The sequence below is a fragment of the Drosophila biarmipes genome, chromosome 3L, assembly GCF_025231255.1.
Source record: "Drosophila biarmipes strain raj3 chromosome 3L, RU_DBia_V1.1, whole genome shotgun sequence".
Classification (NCBI taxonomy): domain Eukaryota; kingdom Metazoa; phylum Arthropoda; class Insecta; order Diptera; family Drosophilidae; genus Drosophila; species Drosophila biarmipes.
The window spans coordinates 26,019,327-26,036,199 of record NC_066613.1 but is presented as its reverse complement, the minus strand read 5'-3'; the positions used below and the strand labels follow the sequence as shown (position 1 = coordinate 26,036,199).

Sequence of the window (16,873 nt, the reverse complement as noted above, 5' to 3'; positions counted from 1 at the left end):
CGCTTTTGAACCCGGCTAAAACCGAATCGCGGCGAGCTGCGGCATCGGGCTGCTTGGCAAACACAAAGCCGGCGACAGGTGAAAGGACGCCTCGAGTGGCTGCCACTCAAGACTTACCCAACAGGGCTTTAAGTTCGAGCCGTGCATTCAGCGCAATTCGGCGCACCACGGTTTCAGGGCCTTGTCCGTCCTCCGCCCATACAATTTAATTAGTCTAGTAAGACTTCCTCGTTTTCTCGTTCTATTAGGGAAAATAATTAATGAATTCATCTGGCCTAAGTGCAGTTCCATTATACTTGACGCCGGCGTGGATAGCCATGAGCAGATGGGCAGGGGCGATGGTGACGTCGCCGGGTCTGTGGACTCCTGACGTTGACGAGTCGCAAGAACAACAAAAGTTATCTCGCGGTTGGAAAATATGGGCTCTGCTTGATGTGGCACATATGCCAACGGAAAGTGAGCACTATGATTACATAGCTGTTGAAATATGCATTATCTGAGGTTCTGGGGCAAACGTTTTCGGCGAAAATAAAAGTTGGTACCTAACTGAAAGCCCCCGAAACCCTGTATTTGCCTAGGAAAGTTTTAAGGGGCTTAGAGGAGGTTGAATAAACGAATAATGAAGCAAACTATTTATTTTAAAAGATCTTTCTTAGAATGGTATAAGACATCAGTTACTATTAATTTTAATTTTTCTCTTCGTGAAACAAGTGATGATCGCATACAAAAATAATACCGTGCCCATTTGAGGTCCACCAATTCCGCAGAAAAATATTGTTTTCCAAAGCTATTCATAATCTCAAGTCATCGCGGCTTTTGCTTAAGTGATTCTATAATTTGCGTATGTATCTAGGCACATATATGCGCCCTAGCGTCATAAATCTAAATGAAAGCGTTTAGCAGCGAAAATCCAACGCCTACAGCGAGATTATCACCCTGGCCAGAGATATATGGCAGATATAGCTGCGCGGCTAGGCCTAAAATAAAATACACCTCTCGAAATTTCACTAAGTGTGCGGTTTTGCTTCTGAGGAACCCCAGGGAAGTGCCTTAGTGGACCGCAGAAATTTGCGGCCACCGTGTCCATCAAAGTGGCAAGTCACCTCCACATATGGCCCCGGAATTCCTGCACATCTCCCGGCAATCAATTGCACATTGTGCACGTAGCCACAGCAGGAGCTATGTGCGTGTTTTGGTTGAATTTCGGGCTGGGGAAAGGGAAAGGACAGGGTCGGGATGGGATGGGGGCCGGGCTTAGGGCATGTGAAATCGAAACCATTGAAACCGAAAACACTGAATGAAAACTTTTGTGGCCCAGCCTTGGGATCGAATTGAATTTTCGGTGGCATGCCACCAGGCCACAAACTTTTGCGACCCATGTGGCCCTGTAACTGACCCACATCAAACCGTCGGAAACGTGGAGGGACGGGGACCGAAAAAATTCAGCGAATGTCTAGCAAAGATTTTTTATGGCATGAGCTGTGGGAAAAACTCTGAAAAGTTTCGACGTTAGAGCTACTGGGCACACTTCATAATTGTATGCGAGCTCTCTGCAAAACCCGTGACGCAGGCCAGGAAAAGTTTCAAGGTGCAAGTGCCAACGTGGCGTATACGTCATGAAAGCCACAGACCACCGTGTGCCCCGTGTATGGGGATTGGATGTGAAGGGTCGGCAGGAAAAAATACGCGCAAATTGAATGGCGGGAAAAATCGATTTAAGTTGCACTTTGTTCATTAGGCCACCTCCTGTTGATGAAGTGCAAATGGGGGGATTTTATAGTGGATTTTGCTAGTCTGCAGTTTGTGGTTTTCATTTAGGTAGTCTAGATAGTATTTTAAATAATAATATTTACCATTTGCTTTTGTAATGCACCTCTTTTATTTGTAGGTTCCCTCCCCCCTGTGACAATATAACAAAGATAATCTATCCCTTAACATCTTAGCTTTAGATCAACAATCTGCTGTTCAGAGACAAACAAGATACAGTATCCGAGCACCTGGCCTGCGTTTGGGTGGTGCAAAGGTGGGAGGTACTGTCAAAGTAAGTGTGTCCAGGGCAGGTGTACACGTTTCCATAATATATGCCAGCGGAAATATAACAGTTTACATACCTGGGAAGAAAAGTATAAAGTATAAAGTATAAGGAATATTAAAGGTATAAAAAGTCATATGTATATGCAGTACTCACTGCCTGCAGGTGGTGGAGGTAACCCTGCCGTAGGGAAATTTCCCCGTCTGCTTGATGGATTCACAAAATTCGGTGGCATTTGAAATGGTCGTGGATCCACAGGTTCCCGAATCCGATCCGGAACAGGTCACTGTATTTGTGGCGGGACTGCCGCATATGTTTGCGTTGCTCAAGCTGCACACCAAATCCGTACCGCAACTTCCTCCGATCGATGTGCTGGGGGTGGGTTGCCCCAGACACAAGGCGAAAGTATTTCGGCTGGTGCAGGCAAAGCGGTTGTCAGTGCTACAAGTATTGCAACCTGGACAAGTTACAGAGGACTCCAAGGAGCTGCAAACAGGTGTGCCCGCTGAGCAGTAGTATCCGGAGGGGCAGGTGTACACGTCTCCGATGGGCAGCGGAGTGGTTCCGGTGGAGCAGAACTGGAACTCGGTCCGCGAGATGCAGGACACATAGTTCGAATTGCAGGTATTGCACTCTGTCCGGCAGCCCAGGATACTCACTGCCAGGAAGATCAGCAGACGCAGCATCTTTAAACGGAACTGAGGGAGCAGAAAGCCTGCATCCGCATTTATCCAGTCGGTCTTATCTTATCCCAGTGCAGTTCTGTCTGATTGCTAATCTGGCGAAAGTACATTCTAAAAAAGTTTCCAGCTCTCTATGCACGTGATCAAGATACAGGTTATCAAAATAAGGTAGTAATTCTATCTACCTGTAAGGTCTAAGAAAAGTTTTGTTTTCCTTGAAATATAATTTCCTTATGACAGTAGTTGTAAGGTATATAATTTTCCAAATAACGCAACTACTTTATTTTATATATATAACATCTTCCTGTTCACAGTAGTAATTTGTCGTTTAAAATAGCATATGATGTGGGATCCTTTTGGGTGGTGCAAGATTGGGTAGAGCTATCGAAGAAGGTCGATCCGGGGCATGAGTATACCTTGCCGTAGTATTGCTTTCCGGAAAAATAACAATAAACATATCTGAGAAGAAAGCGTAAGTTTAATATTTAGCTATATATTTTTAAAATTTTCTTTATCATACCTTTTAAGGGAGACAGATGACTCCTCCACATAAGGATACCTCCCAGATCGTCTTATAGAGCGACAATATTCCGTTGAACTATCGACAGTTGCACAGGTTTCTGTATCCCCTCCATTGCAGGATGCTTTCCACAACCAAGGACTTCCGCAAATATTTGGGTTTTCAAGATTACACACGTAATCACCAAAACAAGTTCCGCAAATCGAGGAAATAGGAGTTTCGCTTTCCATGCACACGGAGTAAGTATTTCGACTGGTGCAGGCGAAGCGATGGTCAGAGCTGCACCTATTGCATCCTGTACATGCGGCAAAGGTTGCATTTTTGCTACAAGTAACGGGGTTGGCTGTGCAGTAGTATCCCTTGGGACAGGAGAACACAGATCCCATGGGCACGGCTGCGGAGGAGCAGAATCGGAACTCTCTCAGGGACTCGTAGGCCACTCCGGAGAACGTGGAGCACATTTTACAGTCCGCATGGCAGCCGAGGACTCCGATTCCCAGAAAGATCAGTAAACGGAGCATTTTTGAATGACACTGAGTTAAGTGCATCCCTGCAACCAAACTTATCGGGTCTGGCTTATCTTATCCAAATGCAGTATCTACATTAAGCTATTTGCCAATCTCTTGAAATTAGGGTTTATTTAAGGCTATTAAAGTAATGTAAGGCATATTACGGATAGTGGGATAGGAGATACCTATTGAAATCATAAAAATTCTGTTAAAATTAGCTCTTTTATTTATGTGAATTGCTAATGTGAATTGCTGAATCTATGGAAGACTCAGTCTCAAAGTGGTTACTCCATAAGTGCACCTGGCCGGAACTTCAGTGCCACAGTACTGCGTTGAGCTGTCGAAATACGTTTGACCAGGACAGTAGTAGAGGCCTCCCCTCCATAAAGTTGCGTTTAGAAAGCAGTAAATGTATCTGCACATTGTTAATATATTTCTAGAATGTAGAAAATGTATAGATAGTAAAAGACACTTACTGCCTACAGGTAGTGTTGAGATCGATGCCGTAGGGAAATCTTCCGCGCTGCTGGACGAGGGAGCAGTAGGTGGTGGGTGTCATCCCCGTGGGATCCAACCCAGTTCCACTAGTATCACCCGGACAAGTGGCCTGGGACCCCAGCGACACATTGCCACAGATATTCGGGTTGTTGAAATCGCAAACGTAACTCAATCCACAACTTCCCACTATCTGGGAGGGGGTGGTTGTCCCCAGGCACAAGGCAAATGTCCTTGCGGTGAGGCAGGCGAAGGTGTTATCACTATTACAGGTGCCGCAATCCACGCAGGATCTAAAATCAACGTTTGTATTGCAAGTAACTGCATTGGCCGTGCAATAATATCCCGTGGGGCAAGTGTAAACTGGGCCAAAAGGCAGTGCGCTTGTCGAGCAGAACTGGTAGGAAGTGTTCGAAACGCAGGCCACATTGCTCTCGGAGGAGCACACATTGCAGTCCGCCTGGGTACCCAGAATGTAGATCCCCAGCAGAACTCCGGTGGCCAGCAAGATCAGAAAGCGCAGCATCTTGAACAGAAACTGGAGCTATTGGTGTCAAGTGTCTGGCTTTATGCCCTCGGAGTTATCTTATCACTCGCAGAAACTAGAACTTCCAACACGGAGTTTTAGCTGCAAGGGGATTAGATCTTGCGGGCGAATTCAGGTCGGTTTGTCTAATGGATGGGGAGATACATGAATATAAAATGCCATTCGGATTTGCTAGACTCTGAAAAATAAATGGGGGAGCAGGGATCCTGTTTTCAACCAGTTGTTATTTTTATATAATCCTCATCTTAAAAGATCAAAGATATTCTAGGTATTTTCAAATGATTGATCAAAATATTTGATCAAAATATAACTAAACTAAAAATAATTTTAATAATCAAATGAATATTCTTTCTCTGACAGAGATATTATACACAAGTTGAAGGTTTTGTTTTGACACAGGTAAAAGTTGCTGCACTGAAATAAGGTTTTGATGAGGGGCACGGCCAGGTATTTCCAGTCCAAGTTGAGTTCTTACGGAAGCAATAAATGTATCTAAAGTACAAAATATTTTAAGCATAAGATCGTAAGTATTTGAATAACTCACGTAAGACAGCTGGAATCATCAGGATACGGATAGCGACCTGTAGAGGCCTTCAGAGTGCAGAGGTCCCCGATCACATTGGTGGCATTATAGTATGAGCAAGTGGCTCCAGTTCCATTTAAAGACGGCGCACAAGGACTCCCGATGTTGGCAATACACACCTCCCCTGTTGCACAGGGGTACTCTACCTTTCCAACTATATTTGCACCATCGCACAGCCCGAAAGTGCTGGGACCTGTGCAGGTGTAAGATGCAGTTCCGTCACACTTGTTGCAATCATTACAGGAGGCCAAGGCCGGATTAGCAGTGCAGCCACCCGTCGATCCCGTACAGTTGGTATAGGTTGGGCAGGTGTAGACTGGTCCACTCGGAATCCCATCCGCCGTGCAGTTTTGGTACTGATTGTTGGAAACGCAGGCTGCGTTATTCTCCACTGAGCAGACATTGCACTCGGCCTGGCCAAATCCCACCAGGATGGCCAACAATATTCCGAAACAGAGCAGCTGGCGTAGCATCTTCGAGAGCAACTGGAATTGTGAAAAGAACTGCATGCGGCTATAGGTGTTAGCCTTATCCGGAAAGCTAGCGGAGATTAAGGTATTTGTTGAACAAAACAGGTAAGTTAAATAATTTTCATTGCCATCAAAGTTGCACTCGCATTTTTTTTTAGGTCGCATTTTAATGAAATGTTGTTTACTATTTCTATAAAAATTATATATAATTTTCTAATTTTTTTATAATTAATAATAACTTAAAATGAGTAAGTAAAACATAGCTTTCCCTGCCCTGCTAAACAGTCAGTCGCCGAAAAGTATGCTAGCCTTTTCATTTCCTTGAAAACCCTATGAGCTTATCTAAATTGGAGCAGTAGCCCCAAGGTCCCGCCACCCGAGGTCTTTGCGGATTAAGAGCAATCTGCACGCTCTGGAAATAGCTGCCAAAAAACGGCGCTCTATTTAAGCCCTCCGTCTGCTGGCCACAGCACCAGTTGAAAAACAATTGCAGCCAGAAATGTCGCCCCACCGTATTTGCTCGCCTCTTAGCCCGGTGATCCGGCTGCTCCTGCTCGTCGGCTGTCTGGCGGCCTCGACCCGCGGCACCTGCAACGTCTGCAACGCCGTCAACAACCTGACCTGCTACTCCTCGACCCAGATGCAGGCCTGCCAGGCGGACGTAGTGTCCACGGCCACGCCCGCCGACTGCCCCAGCGGCTATGTCTGCGTCAGCGGAGCGAGCGGAGTGCTCTGCCAGGAGGCGGCTTCCGGCAGCCAGGCGGCGGACTGCCAGGAGTGCAACAAGTGCGACGCCAGTCACACATTCGCCTGCACCGGCACCCAGAGTTTCGCCCTCTGCCTGGGCACGGACTCCGTCCAGGACTCAATCGGAACCTGTGCCTCCGGCTATGTGTGCAACATCAACGACACCCAGATATGCGGTCTGCCGGCGGATGGGGTGAGTTTGCCTTGTCTCGAAGTTTTGGCTTCGGTTGTCTGGGAGAAGGCGGATGTTTGAAAGGGAGGAGGTGCATCAGGAAGTTGGGACACGTCAAAAAGGAAATTAAACTAGCAAGAAATTATATTCACTTAGATATCAAGCACAATGGCGGCGGTATAGAAAGCATTTTGCTGGTTAGTTGATATACGATTTTCTCGAAGAGACTGCCTGTATAATTTATAATGATGATGATATATAAGTGTGTACTTTAATTAAACACCTTTAATGAGGTTGTCTGACACAAAGAATTCAGTTAAGAAATATTTTGAAAGGTTTTTGCAAAAAACACTCGGAATAAAATATTTTCCTTGGCTGAAAGAGTAAAATAAATGTGCTCCTCCCACCAGGTGATGCCGACCTGTTCCTATGCCGATGACACCACCAGCACCACCAGCAGCACCACCACCCCCACCACGGCGGCGACACCTTCCACGGCCGACGCAGCCACCTACTGTGCGGCGGTCCAGTCGCAGGGAAAATACGCCGTGGGCTACAACTCGCTTACGACCTGTCGCCAGTACATCTACTGCACGCTGAATGGCGGCAGCTGGGTGGGGCAGAAGTACACATGCCCGGGATCCACGTACTTCGACAGCTCCTCCAAGATGTGTGTGGTCAACATGCCGTCCACCTGCTCCTCCAGCGCCCCCACCCCGACCACCACGACTGCTGCGCCCACGACCAGTAACCCGCAGGCATACTGCCAGGCGATGCAATCCGCGGGATACTATCCGGTGGGCACGGATGCCAGCACCACGTGTCACCAGTACATCGACTGCTTCCTAAACGGCGGCTCCTGGTATGGCAATATGTACACCTGCCCCGGAAGCCTCTACTACGACAGTGCCGCCAAGACCTGTGTTTCCTCCCTACCGTCCACCTGCTCCACCACCGTGGCCAGTTTAAGCCTCAAGGGAGTCACTTTGGATTAAAAGATACATCTCTGCTTGAAGAGTATTTGAGGGTTTATTAATTTGGGTGGGCTTAACTTGAAAGACAGTTGCCTGGATTGTAGTAGTCACAGCTCTGGAGCTGGGAAACGAAGTAGGAATCCGAAGAACATTTGTATTCCGCTGATTTGATAAGCACGTTGTTCTTGAAGTAGCAACTAATGTAGCTGTAAAGATAAGGGTTTAAATAGCATGAATGATGTGGAAAATTTGGCGGATTTCAGAGCACGCACCGCTGACAATAGGGATCCTCGGGAATGGTGGTGAAAAGTCCGGTGGCATTTTTCTGACTGCACATCTGCGCGGGTGTTAGAGGACTCACTGTAGTGGTTGCTTCAGTGGTGCTACTGACCACTGTGGTTTCAGTGGTGCTTTCAGTGGTGCTTTCAGTGGTGCTTTCAGTGGTGGTCTCAGTGGTGCTTTGAGTGGTGCTTTCAGTGGTGCTCTCAGAGGTAGTAACTGACGCTGCCGTGGTGGTGTCCACGAGCTCATCATTTAAGTCACAGGTCAGAGTCTGTCCCTCGACCTCGGGCACGCAGATGGAAGTGCTGGTGGCATCGCAAACGGTTCCCGAGGGGCAGTAGCCGAATTTTCCCGTGGGTCTAGTGGCCCCGTAGCACATCTGGAAAATTCCCCGACTCTGGCAGGCAAACAGATAGTTGCGATTGGCATTGCACTGGCCACATTGCGAGGTGTCCCCACAACTTGGAGGACGCTGGCTGCTCTTCTGAACACAAATCGCCGTGAGATTGGTGCAGTCGAAGCCTTCTAGGCAGTGGTACAGCTGGTCACGATGAGGGGTTCCATCTGAGGGTCGGTCAGGGGATGATTTTTGAATATTTCACAAGGTTTATCCTCGAACTTACCGCCAAAGCACAAATAAAATGAGGAAGAGTTGACACAAGCCACTTGATTCGATTGACAGACATTGCAATCCGAAAGGGTTTGAGCTACCAGAAAGGCCAGAAAGACCTGGGAGGAATTTCTAGGGTAAGTTTTGATAATTAAATTTCACAAAACACTATTACCACCACTAGTCCTTTGACTAAGTTTACGTGCGACATTTTTCGTTCCCCAAACTGCTTCCGCTCACTGTCAAGGTTCTGCCTGTACTAAAGCTGGCTTATTATAGCCACTCGTCTGGTCGGCTATGTCTGGTCTCCAATGTTTATCTACTCTTTACTTTTCTCCGCTAATTGTTTTATTTGGCTTGGCTTTCCACATGATTGCGGTCTTATGTGCCCTCATGATTCTTATGATGGGAATGTTCCTAGTGGTTCTGATTGATATGTGGGTGCGGACGGTGAGCAAAAGCTGAGAACCTCCTAATGCCAGGCTCCAAATAGGTGGAACGGCTCGCGCGAAGAAAGTGTTTACTAATTAGTTAGTATGTTTCTGACTCTTATTATTGCGATTTGCTATTAAGGCATACCAGAACCAAAAAAATCTGCTTAAGCTGATAAATATTTATTCCCAGGTTATTGACCGCCATCTGTATAAGACCTTTAATTGAGCTTCTGAACTTATAGTGTCGTTTTTAAAAACAAATAAAGCTTATCTTCGCAAGAAAAATGAGTATCTTTATCTACAGTGTGATGTCATTTAGTGCACTTACCAGATACTGCATAATGATGGTCATATATTTAGTAATAAGACCCCATAAAAGCAACTGCAACTATTTGCATGATGCACTTACTTAAGAAGCGCATGAGACTAAGCGTAGTTAGTCTGTGGGGAATATTCAGAAGCCCAGTAATGCAGTCCCACGGGTCCCTAAAAAATTTGGTAACTTATTATCCAACTCGCAAAGGATCCTTTTATAACACAAATTTTTCCGTAGTGCTTCGTCGCGATTATATCCTCCGTGGCAGTTTTCGTCCTTGGTGAAACATTCTGCAATAAGTGCCAATCAACTGATGTCAAGTGTTTGAACGAGACCCACTTTAGTCTCTGCACGGAAAGTGTGGCTCCAGATCAGGTGATTTCCTGCCCCGATGGCCAGATCTGCACCGGTCTCAAGAAGATCTGTATGCCCAGAGGATCGACAGAACCTTCCTGCCCCACGGATGCTGACGTTACTTGCCCCTCCTGCAATGGATCAACCTTGTTCGTCTGTACAAGCCGCACAACCTTCCAAATGTGCAACGGGGATAAGCTCACCAGCCAAGTTACCAAGTGCAAGGATAACACCTACTGTGCCATAAGTGGTAAGAAGTTCTGTGTGGACCGCTGTGAAGCGTTAAAGAGCGGCATTCAGTGCAACAGGGAGTCACCTTTGGAATTATAATTCATATAAAGTTATCCACAAAATTTATTCACTGCATTTTAAAAAAAAATATATAATTGTTGCCAAAATAAAGTATCGATTTTGCATTTTTCTTCATTAAATAAGAATATGATTTTATTAGAAAGGTAGTATATAATATGGATTTAGACTAAATTGGTGCATCCCGCATAGGCTGGCTTTACTGTGCCACAATTGTAGATATCAGCGTCGAAATAGGGCTTCGTCGTGGGGCAATTGTAGAGCAATCCCGTCCAGCTGCCACTCCTGAGAACGCAGTAGATAAAGCTGGAAAACAGAAACCATTAGCTTTTGGCTCTTTATGAATGGCGATATCTGGGAGTATACCTTGTACAAACTGTATCACTGGGTATGGGATAGCGACCCGTTGAGTTGATTCCCTGGCAGTATTCGATTTCGTTGAAGGCTGGAGTGGTTCCAGTGCTCGCGGTGGTGCTATCACTGCCTGTCACAGTGCCCTCCGTGGTGACATCCGACGAGGTCTCCGAGGAGGTTGCGGAAGAAGACCCAGTGGAGCTATCACCAGCAGTGGTTCCGGTGGAAGACTCCGTGCTTACCGATGAAGAATCGGTAGAAGGGCTAGCAGTGGTTCCGGTTGAAGGAGTGGTGCTCACTACATCATCGGTTTCCAAAACCCTGTCGCAGATATCCGATTCCGTCGAGTCGCATCGGGAAACGCAGGGACTTCCACTGGCGGCACCCTTCACACTGCAGACGTTGTCGTCGGCACAGGTGAGCTGGTTGCCGGAGACCGCTCCATTGTCGCAAATGGCAAATGTGGTCAGAGAAGTGCAGGCAAAGGTTCCGGTGCAAACATCGCAGCTCGAGACATCCCCACAGGCACGCTGAGTGTCCGTTCCATTGGCCAGGCAAATGATATCGTAGACCGTGCAAATGGGTCGGTCTTCAGGGCAGGTGTAGTTGACGGTCTGATCCCGGACACCTGGTAGGAATCATCCATAAAGTTCTGTTTCTTCCAAGTCATGCTATAGCAGCTTACCATCGTAGCATATCTGGAAGACTGATTCTCCGATGCAGCTGTGCGAGTCCGTGCACGTGCCACATGAGGCATTCACAATAGATGGCCCCAGTAGAGCCACCAGCACTACGATCAGTATGAACACTTTCATTTTAGGTCTACGAATAATTCCCAAAGGAGCCACCTCCCAGCTTTATAAGCCCCGGACCGGGGACATATCTTTACGATGGTCTCGGGGCCATAACATTTATCTTTCAATGCCGAGCGCGGCCATAAAGCTGCTCTTCCTAGTAAGGTAATCTCCGAGTAGCACGGGAGCCCTTCTTTGCAAACAGCATCATATATTTTTAGATCTTTAGCATAGCTAATCCTGAGTGTAAATCGCCGGAGCTATCTGCTGTCTGTTCTTATAAAAGGCAAGTACTGGTGGGCTGCTTCAGTTAGTCCGTTAGCCACAGTCAAAAACAGCATAATGCAACCATCCCAGGTCCTGAGAAGTTTGGTAATTACTTGTGGCTTAAGCTTGGGGAAACATCTTTTAATCACTCCCCATGTTTAGTGCCTCTTTGCGGCTCTCAGCTCCATGGCAGTTGTGGTCCTTGGACTGTGCGATAGCTGCCAGACGAACAATGTGGCCTGCCTGAATGAGACGCACTACAGGTTCTGCGCCGACAACGTGGCGCCCAACCAGGTGGCCGAGTGTCCCACCGGTCAGGTCTGCACCAACCTGGCCATCATCTGCATGGACAAGGGCTCCTATGACGCCTCCTGCTCGGCCGACGCTGCGGATGGATCCTGCCCCAGCTGCGACGGCACCAGCATGTTCGTCTGCACCAGCCGCACCACCTTCCAGCAGTGCAATGGCACCAGTCTGCTGAGCCAGGTCACCAAGTGCAAGGACAACAAGATCTGCTCGATCAGCTCTGGCAAATACTGCGTGGACCTCTGCGAGGCGGGAGACTCCATTGAGTGTGACAGGGAGGCCCCTCTATAATCACATACCTACACTTGTCCTTGAAAAAATTAATCTTTAAAATAAAAACATATTTTTTAATTTAAATCTTAATGATACTGTGTTATTCTGTTTTTGTCCAGTAATATACGATTTCTCTCTTCAAAAAATAACTTAAAATTTGTAGAAGTGAAAGCGCTGGGATAACAATTGTTTATCTTATCTTTTAAGTCTTATCTGCTACATCTAAATTCTTATATCTTCAAACAACATTTACAAAAAGCAATTCAAATTATTTAATATAAAGTTTTATTTTAGACATTCTTTCAGTAGGTTGTTTTTAGAAATATTTAAAGTGTTCACTATTGAAGTAGAATTTTTTGTTGATAAATATTAAGTTATCCCACATCAGTTTAATAATTAAAATTTGACGGAACGTACTATTTTTTTCCTAATTAAATCTCTTATATTTTTTTTTTTAATCATAAAGGCAACTATCTAAATATTTACTTTTCAAATAGAGTTCATAAACTTTTGTTGGCCCTCAACGTTATGTTATCCTGATTTATTGCTTGTATATAGTTGAATAAAAACATAATTCCCAAGAATTCCTACCGTAAAACACTTTTACCAGCCTTCAACTAAAAGCTTATCGTTGTTTTGGCCATCTCGGGTTGTCAGGGCCAAAAGCATCGCAAATTCTGTTGCGAAGGTCAGTTCCTTGGCCACAAAAAATAAAAATAAACTGTGGGTAGCCCACAAAAATACTTTTATTTACCTCAAATGTTATCTAATTGAATTAAGCAATTTAATTGACATTGACCCAATTGCGCTGGTGTTCCGCAATGCGTAATCAAATTAGACATATGAAGCAATGACGTCAAAGTAGTGTAAAATTGCTATATACTATAACATTTGCCTATAATGAGTGTGGGGCCGTAAACAAATTGTTCGGCACTTTCATGCTCCGATTTTCGGCCTGCGGTGCAGTTGCTCCACATTTAATTGGGCGCCCAGAGGTGTGGAAAACAAATTCGCAACAGGAAACAAACGGTGGAAAGCGAGAGCACAGAGATGGGACCACCTCCCATGGAAGCCGTCGAAAACCATCCAAAGCCCCCGACATTCCGGCGTTGGTGGCGCATCTAATTGTTGTGACTGTTGCGTTTTGTTATTGTAATTAATATTCAGCTAAACTCAGCTGGGTTTGACTAAAACTAAAAAGCGAAAAGCGCTGAACAAATTGCGGTCATTAAACTTTTTGCCGCGCCGAAAGAAATAAATTGTCGCCCCGCCATGGCTGGCTTTCATAACAAAGTCACAAATCAACGCGAGCGGATCTCCGATTTTCCACTGGATTACTATCAACCATGTTGCACCTGCAACTCGCCGTGGTCTCCTGCCTCTTGGTCCTGGCCACCTGTAAGGTGCACAAACAGTCGCCCTCGAACAGTTGGCGGGACATGCTCTTCGGCAGCAAGTGGCTAACTCCCGCTCCCCGTTGGCGGGAGTCCAAATGTGGGTTCCACAGAGCTGTAAGCAGTGTCGCAGGAAAAACTAAATTGAATCTCGTGTGATTTCCCACCAGTTTTGCCCATCTTTGCCCTGGTTCCCATCGGCCCTGGCAGCTGTTCAGCGCCCTCCGGCGAACAGGGAAACTGCATTCCCAGCAAGGACTGTGTGCTGAGGAATGGCATTCCAGCGGGTCCCTGTGGCGGTGGCTACGGCGTCTGCTGCATCTGTGAGTGCTCACCTGGGAGTGGCGAACCGGGAGAAATGTGTTACCTAATCCCTTCGTTCAGTTCTCCAGACCTGCGGCGGTGTGATACGCGAGAACTCCACCTACTTTGTGAACCCCAATCATCCGGATGTGTACGATGGCACCGGAAGCTGCCAGGTGACCGTCCAGAAACTCCATCCGGACATTTGCCAGCTGCGCCTGGACCTGGACATGTTTTCGATAGCCCCTCCGGAGGCAGCCAATCACCTGTGCAACCAGGATCAGCTGCTCATATCGGGCGGCAGTCCCACGCCCACCATTTGTGGCAGTTCAACCGGAGATCACAGTGAGTTTTCACAATAGTTTCTGGAAAATACTATATTTCCTGAAAAATAATAGAGAAAATGCATTCCGTTTCAAAGATACTAATAATTTACAAATACTGAAGGGCCTTTACAAAGGGTATTTCATTATTTTCTATTTTAAAGTATGCCCTTATTTCAACTTTCAACGTTTATTCTAAAATATAAACTTTTATTTAAGTATGTATTAAAGATAAAACACGGCCTTGAAAAATACTGGCTCGTGATTTAATTCAGAATCCCAAGTATTTACCTATGTTTAATACAACATAGCACTTCCAAAACGAGTCTAGAACTAGTAAATACAATGACTACGCACAATACGATTAGCAGTGTAAACACCGCACCGTCTGACATCTCAATGCCAACCGTGTGTTTTCGCAGTGTACATTGACGCGGGTCTGGGCCAGAGCAACCCGATTGTTCTATCGGTCATCACCAGCGGCAGTTTCCCGCGTCTGTGGCGCATCCGCGTCACCCAGATCCACTGTGGCAGCATTAGTCGCGCGGACCAGGGCTGCCTGCAGTACTACACGGCCATCAGTGGGCGCGTGCGCAGCTTCAACTACAACACGATGGCCGGCAGGCAGCTGTCCAACCAGGACTACAGCATCTGCATCCGGAACGAGCGCAACTTCTGCGGCATCCAGTACAACGCCTGTCCGGACCTGGAGAACAACAGATCCAGGGCATTCACCCTCACGGGAAACTCCAACAATCCGGTGCCCACAATGGTGGGTGGCGGCGGTTCCGCGCTGCCCAATGCCAACGGCTGTGTCAGCGATTGGCTGCTCATTGGGTGTATAAGGTCGGCGGACAGGATTCCCCCGCTGCCAGGATGCGAGGATCGCGTTTGTGGAGGGACCTTCAGCGCAGAGGCGGGCATGCTGGCCAAAACAGTGCAGTGTGAGTATAAACTCTTAATTGCTCTAGATAAGTTTAAATTCATTTGCGTAAACAACTGCTGAATTTTATATCCCATTTTCAAAACTTGATACAAAATTTTAGATGTTCAGATCCTTTAAAAACTTTGATTGATTACCATCTATATATTAACAATTATTATAGTATTGGCCCAATGACTGTAGGCTTAGTTTGTTAGTTAATGTATCTCTTTTGGAGTCCCTTGAATTTCTAATATTTTGAAAATATTCTTGCAGCTAGCGTTCGTCCTTTCCGGCTGTATTTCCACACGGACGGAGTAGAGGCCCCGAATGACATAGACAATAGAGGCTTTTGCCTTGATTACGTTCAGCAGCCATGCACAAATGGTTTTTAGCCAACCCAAAATGTATGCAATACTCTCCAACCAAAGCCACCCCAGACACCCAAGACACGAACCACGCGACTAAAATCGCTGGGAAATTGTGATCGGCGCTGCAAAAGTCGCACGCAAATCGCGCTCCGTTTTCGTATGTAATAAATATGTTTTATTTATTGATTTTCGTAATTAAGTTAGGACATAACATTAAGATTTAATTTAGAAAGCACAATTCGTGTCGTATTTTGGTACAAATTTTAATGACGTGGCTAGGGATGTCGAAATTTCATAAAATCGTTTCCAACTACTAATACAGGTTTATTGAATTACGTTTAATTAATAATACTTAGCTGAAGCAAAAACAAAAATTAAATAACAGAAAAACACGATGAAAAACGCTTTTGTTTAAGGACATTTTCTCGTTGCAGCCGTGGCATAAATTAAAAGATTAATCCAGTACTGATGATGCGCACGTTGTCGTATAGAAGGGTTTTCTGGGTTCGCTTGCTCGCCTGAGATCGCCAATTTCAGTCTGTGCGCGTAGTGCCCGACTTGTGACGTCACTGGGGATGGGAGTATCTCGGATGTGATGCGGGTATCTACGATAGTGGTATGCTAATCCTAATAGGTTTGTATCAAGGCAGCCACGTGCTGTTTCTCCTCCTCGGTCAGACCGTTTTTCAGCGTGCGACGTACTGTAAAATATTTATACAAGCCATTAAAAAACAAAAGAATAAATTTTATTTTATGTTTTAGTTATGCGACGGCTGTCATGCTGGGTTAGTCTATATGTCATGCTGGTTAGTGGCCTGTGTTTTTGAAAATCCGTTAAGCCACATGCAAATGCATTTCATATTTACAAATTGGTTATCAGGCCGGGGCGTATATAGCCCAGATCTTCAACAAAAAACAAAGCTGAATTCAAGTTTCAGCCATAAAAATCTTAAGAAAACGGTGTAAAACTCAACGCAATTCAATTCACTAACCAAAAAGGTAAAACCTAAAAAACAGTGGGCTGTTCTTTGGGCAACGGTTACGGAATCGGTTAACAGTAACGGTTCGGTATCGGTTTCGGTTTCTACGGCGATGGTGCTCTTTCAACTGTGAATCCTTCGCGCGTGCGGCTGCGCTTCACTTCGATAGTCAATATTTCAGATTGGTTGGGTTCGGTTTTGTTTATTTTATTTTTTATTGATTTGTTGGATTGGTGCGTTAATGGTGAAAGAACGAAAAGGAAAAAAATTAAAACCCAATATAGGCAACAGATTCGTAAGCTGGCAAAACTAAGGGGATAAAGAAGCTGCGAAATGGGGATATTATGTTGTAAATGGGGTACAAAACTGCAGAGAATTTTGTGTGAATTTGGAATTTTGTGTAGGAATTATAAATATATAGTTTCTCTTTGGAATTGCTGGTGGTTTGGTATGTGTATCTGGTAGGAAGTATCCAGCTAGAGGTTATAGACATAGCGCGCTGTGTGTGATTCGAAAAGATATAGACCAACACCTTTTCATTAAAACGTG

At 45.7% G+C, this 16,873-nt stretch overlaps 11 protein-coding genes across 18 annotated transcripts in view; 4 read left to right on the top strand and 7 right to left on the bottom strand.

Moving 5' to 3' along the window:
• Positions 1-1,855: 1,855 nt before the first annotated feature.
• Positions 1,856-2,740, bottom strand: LOC108028386 (uncharacterized). Its single transcript, XM_017100202.2, has 2 exons — positions 2,189-2,740; positions 1,856-2,111 (listed from the first exon to the last, which is right to left on the bottom strand). The coding sequence occupies exons 1-2, from the start codon at positions 2,716-2,718 to the stop codon at positions 1,946-1,948; spliced, it is 696 nt and encodes a 231-aa protein (XP_016955691.1). The 5' UTR covers positions 2,719-2,740; the 3' UTR covers positions 1,856-1,945.
• Positions 2,741-2,970: 230 nt separating this feature from the next.
• LOC108027871 (uncharacterized) lies at positions 2,971-3,748 on the bottom strand. The gene is made up of 2 exons (XM_044095021.2): positions 3,236-3,748; positions 2,971-3,174 (listed from the first exon to the last, which is right to left on the bottom strand). Exons 1-2 carry the CDS (start codon positions 3,694-3,696, stop codon positions 3,024-3,026), a joined length of 612 nt encoding a protein of 203 aa, XP_043950956.1. The 5' UTR covers positions 3,697-3,748; the 3' UTR covers positions 2,971-3,023.
• Positions 3,749-4,002: 254 nt separating this feature from the next.
• On the bottom strand, positions 4,003-4,765 carry LOC108027716 (uncharacterized). Its single transcript, XM_017099271.1, has 2 exons — positions 4,221-4,765; positions 4,003-4,159 (listed from the first exon to the last, which is right to left on the bottom strand). The coding sequence occupies exons 1-2, from the start codon at positions 4,763-4,765 to the stop codon at positions 4,003-4,005; spliced, it is 702 nt and encodes a 233-aa protein (XP_016954760.1).
• Positions 4,766-5,055: 290 nt separating this feature from the next.
• On the bottom strand, positions 5,056-5,848 carry LOC122819009 (uncharacterized). Its single transcript, XM_044094904.2, has 2 exons — positions 5,331-5,848; positions 5,056-5,278 (listed from the first exon to the last, which is right to left on the bottom strand). Exons 1-2 carry the CDS (start codon positions 5,840-5,842, stop codon positions 5,152-5,154), a joined length of 639 nt encoding a protein of 212 aa, XP_043950839.1. The 5' UTR covers positions 5,843-5,848; the 3' UTR covers positions 5,056-5,151.
• A 481-nt stretch (positions 5,849-6,329) lies between these two features.
• On the top strand, positions 6,330-7,753 carry LOC108028514 (uncharacterized). Its single transcript, XM_017100399.1, has 2 exons — positions 6,330-6,779; positions 7,169-7,753. Exons 1-2 carry the CDS (start codon positions 6,339-6,341, stop codon positions 7,751-7,753), a joined length of 1,026 nt encoding a protein of 341 aa, XP_016955888.1. The 5' UTR covers positions 6,330-6,338.
• A 46-nt stretch (positions 7,754-7,799) lies between these two features.
• Positions 7,800-9,019, bottom strand: LOC108027881 (serine-rich adhesin for platelets). The gene is made up of 5 exons (XM_017099502.3): positions 8,955-9,019; positions 8,800-8,863; positions 8,638-8,743; positions 8,005-8,578; positions 7,800-7,938 (listed from the first exon to the last, which is right to left on the bottom strand). The coding sequence occupies exons 1-5, from the start codon at positions 9,017-9,019 to the stop codon at positions 7,806-7,808; spliced, it is 942 nt and encodes a 313-aa protein (XP_016954991.2). The 3' UTR covers positions 7,800-7,805.
• Positions 9,020-9,482: 463 nt separating this feature from the next.
• Positions 9,483-10,133, top strand: LOC108028149 (uncharacterized). Its single transcript, XM_017099810.3, has 2 exons — positions 9,483-9,556; positions 9,612-10,133. Exons 1-2 carry the CDS (start codon positions 9,527-9,529, stop codon positions 10,056-10,058), a joined length of 477 nt encoding a protein of 158 aa, XP_016955299.1. The 5' UTR covers positions 9,483-9,526; the 3' UTR covers positions 10,059-10,133.
• An 11-nt stretch (positions 10,134-10,144) lies between these two features.
• LOC108028139 (uncharacterized) lies at positions 10,145-11,206 on the bottom strand. Its single transcript, XM_017099799.3, has 3 exons — positions 11,077-11,206; positions 10,404-11,019; positions 10,145-10,343 (listed from the first exon to the last, which is right to left on the bottom strand). Exons 1-3 carry the CDS (start codon positions 11,204-11,206, stop codon positions 10,202-10,204), a joined length of 888 nt encoding a protein of 295 aa, XP_016955288.1. The 3' UTR covers positions 10,145-10,201.
• Positions 11,207-11,505: 299 nt separating this feature from the next.
• Positions 11,506-12,121, top strand: LOC108028447 (uncharacterized). Its single transcript, XM_017100288.2, has 2 exons — positions 11,506-11,557; positions 11,615-12,121. The coding sequence occupies exons 1-2, from the start codon at positions 11,528-11,530 to the stop codon at positions 12,047-12,049; spliced, it is 465 nt and encodes a 154-aa protein (XP_016955777.1). The 5' UTR covers positions 11,506-11,527; the 3' UTR covers positions 12,050-12,121.
• A 1,256-nt stretch (positions 12,122-13,377) lies between these two features.
• LOC108029357 (uncharacterized) lies at positions 13,378-15,746 on the top strand. The gene is made up of 5 exons (XM_017101584.3): positions 13,378-13,525; positions 13,596-13,748; positions 13,810-14,073; positions 14,474-14,995; positions 15,250-15,746. Exons 1-5 carry the CDS (start codon positions 13,378-13,380, stop codon positions 15,366-15,368), a joined length of 1,206 nt encoding a protein of 401 aa, XP_016957073.1. The 3' UTR covers positions 15,369-15,746.
• Positions 15,497-16,873, bottom strand: part of LOC108029333 (FH1/FH2 domain-containing protein 3) — a 41,382-nt gene continuing 40,005 nt past the window's right edge. For 5 of the 8 annotated variants that reach the window (XM_017101543.3, XM_017101529.3, XM_017101553.3 and 2 more), the window contains one exon: positions 15,497-16,045. In XM_017101543.3, the coding sequence (XP_016957032.1) occupies positions 15,972-16,045 (74 nt within the window). In that variant the 3' untranslated portion in view covers positions 15,497-15,971. Of the gene's footprint in view, positions 16,046-16,336; positions 16,824-16,873 lie in introns of those variants that run through there. The other 3 variants (XR_001768437.3, XR_001768439.3, XM_050886760.1) reach the window with 2 other exon arrangements.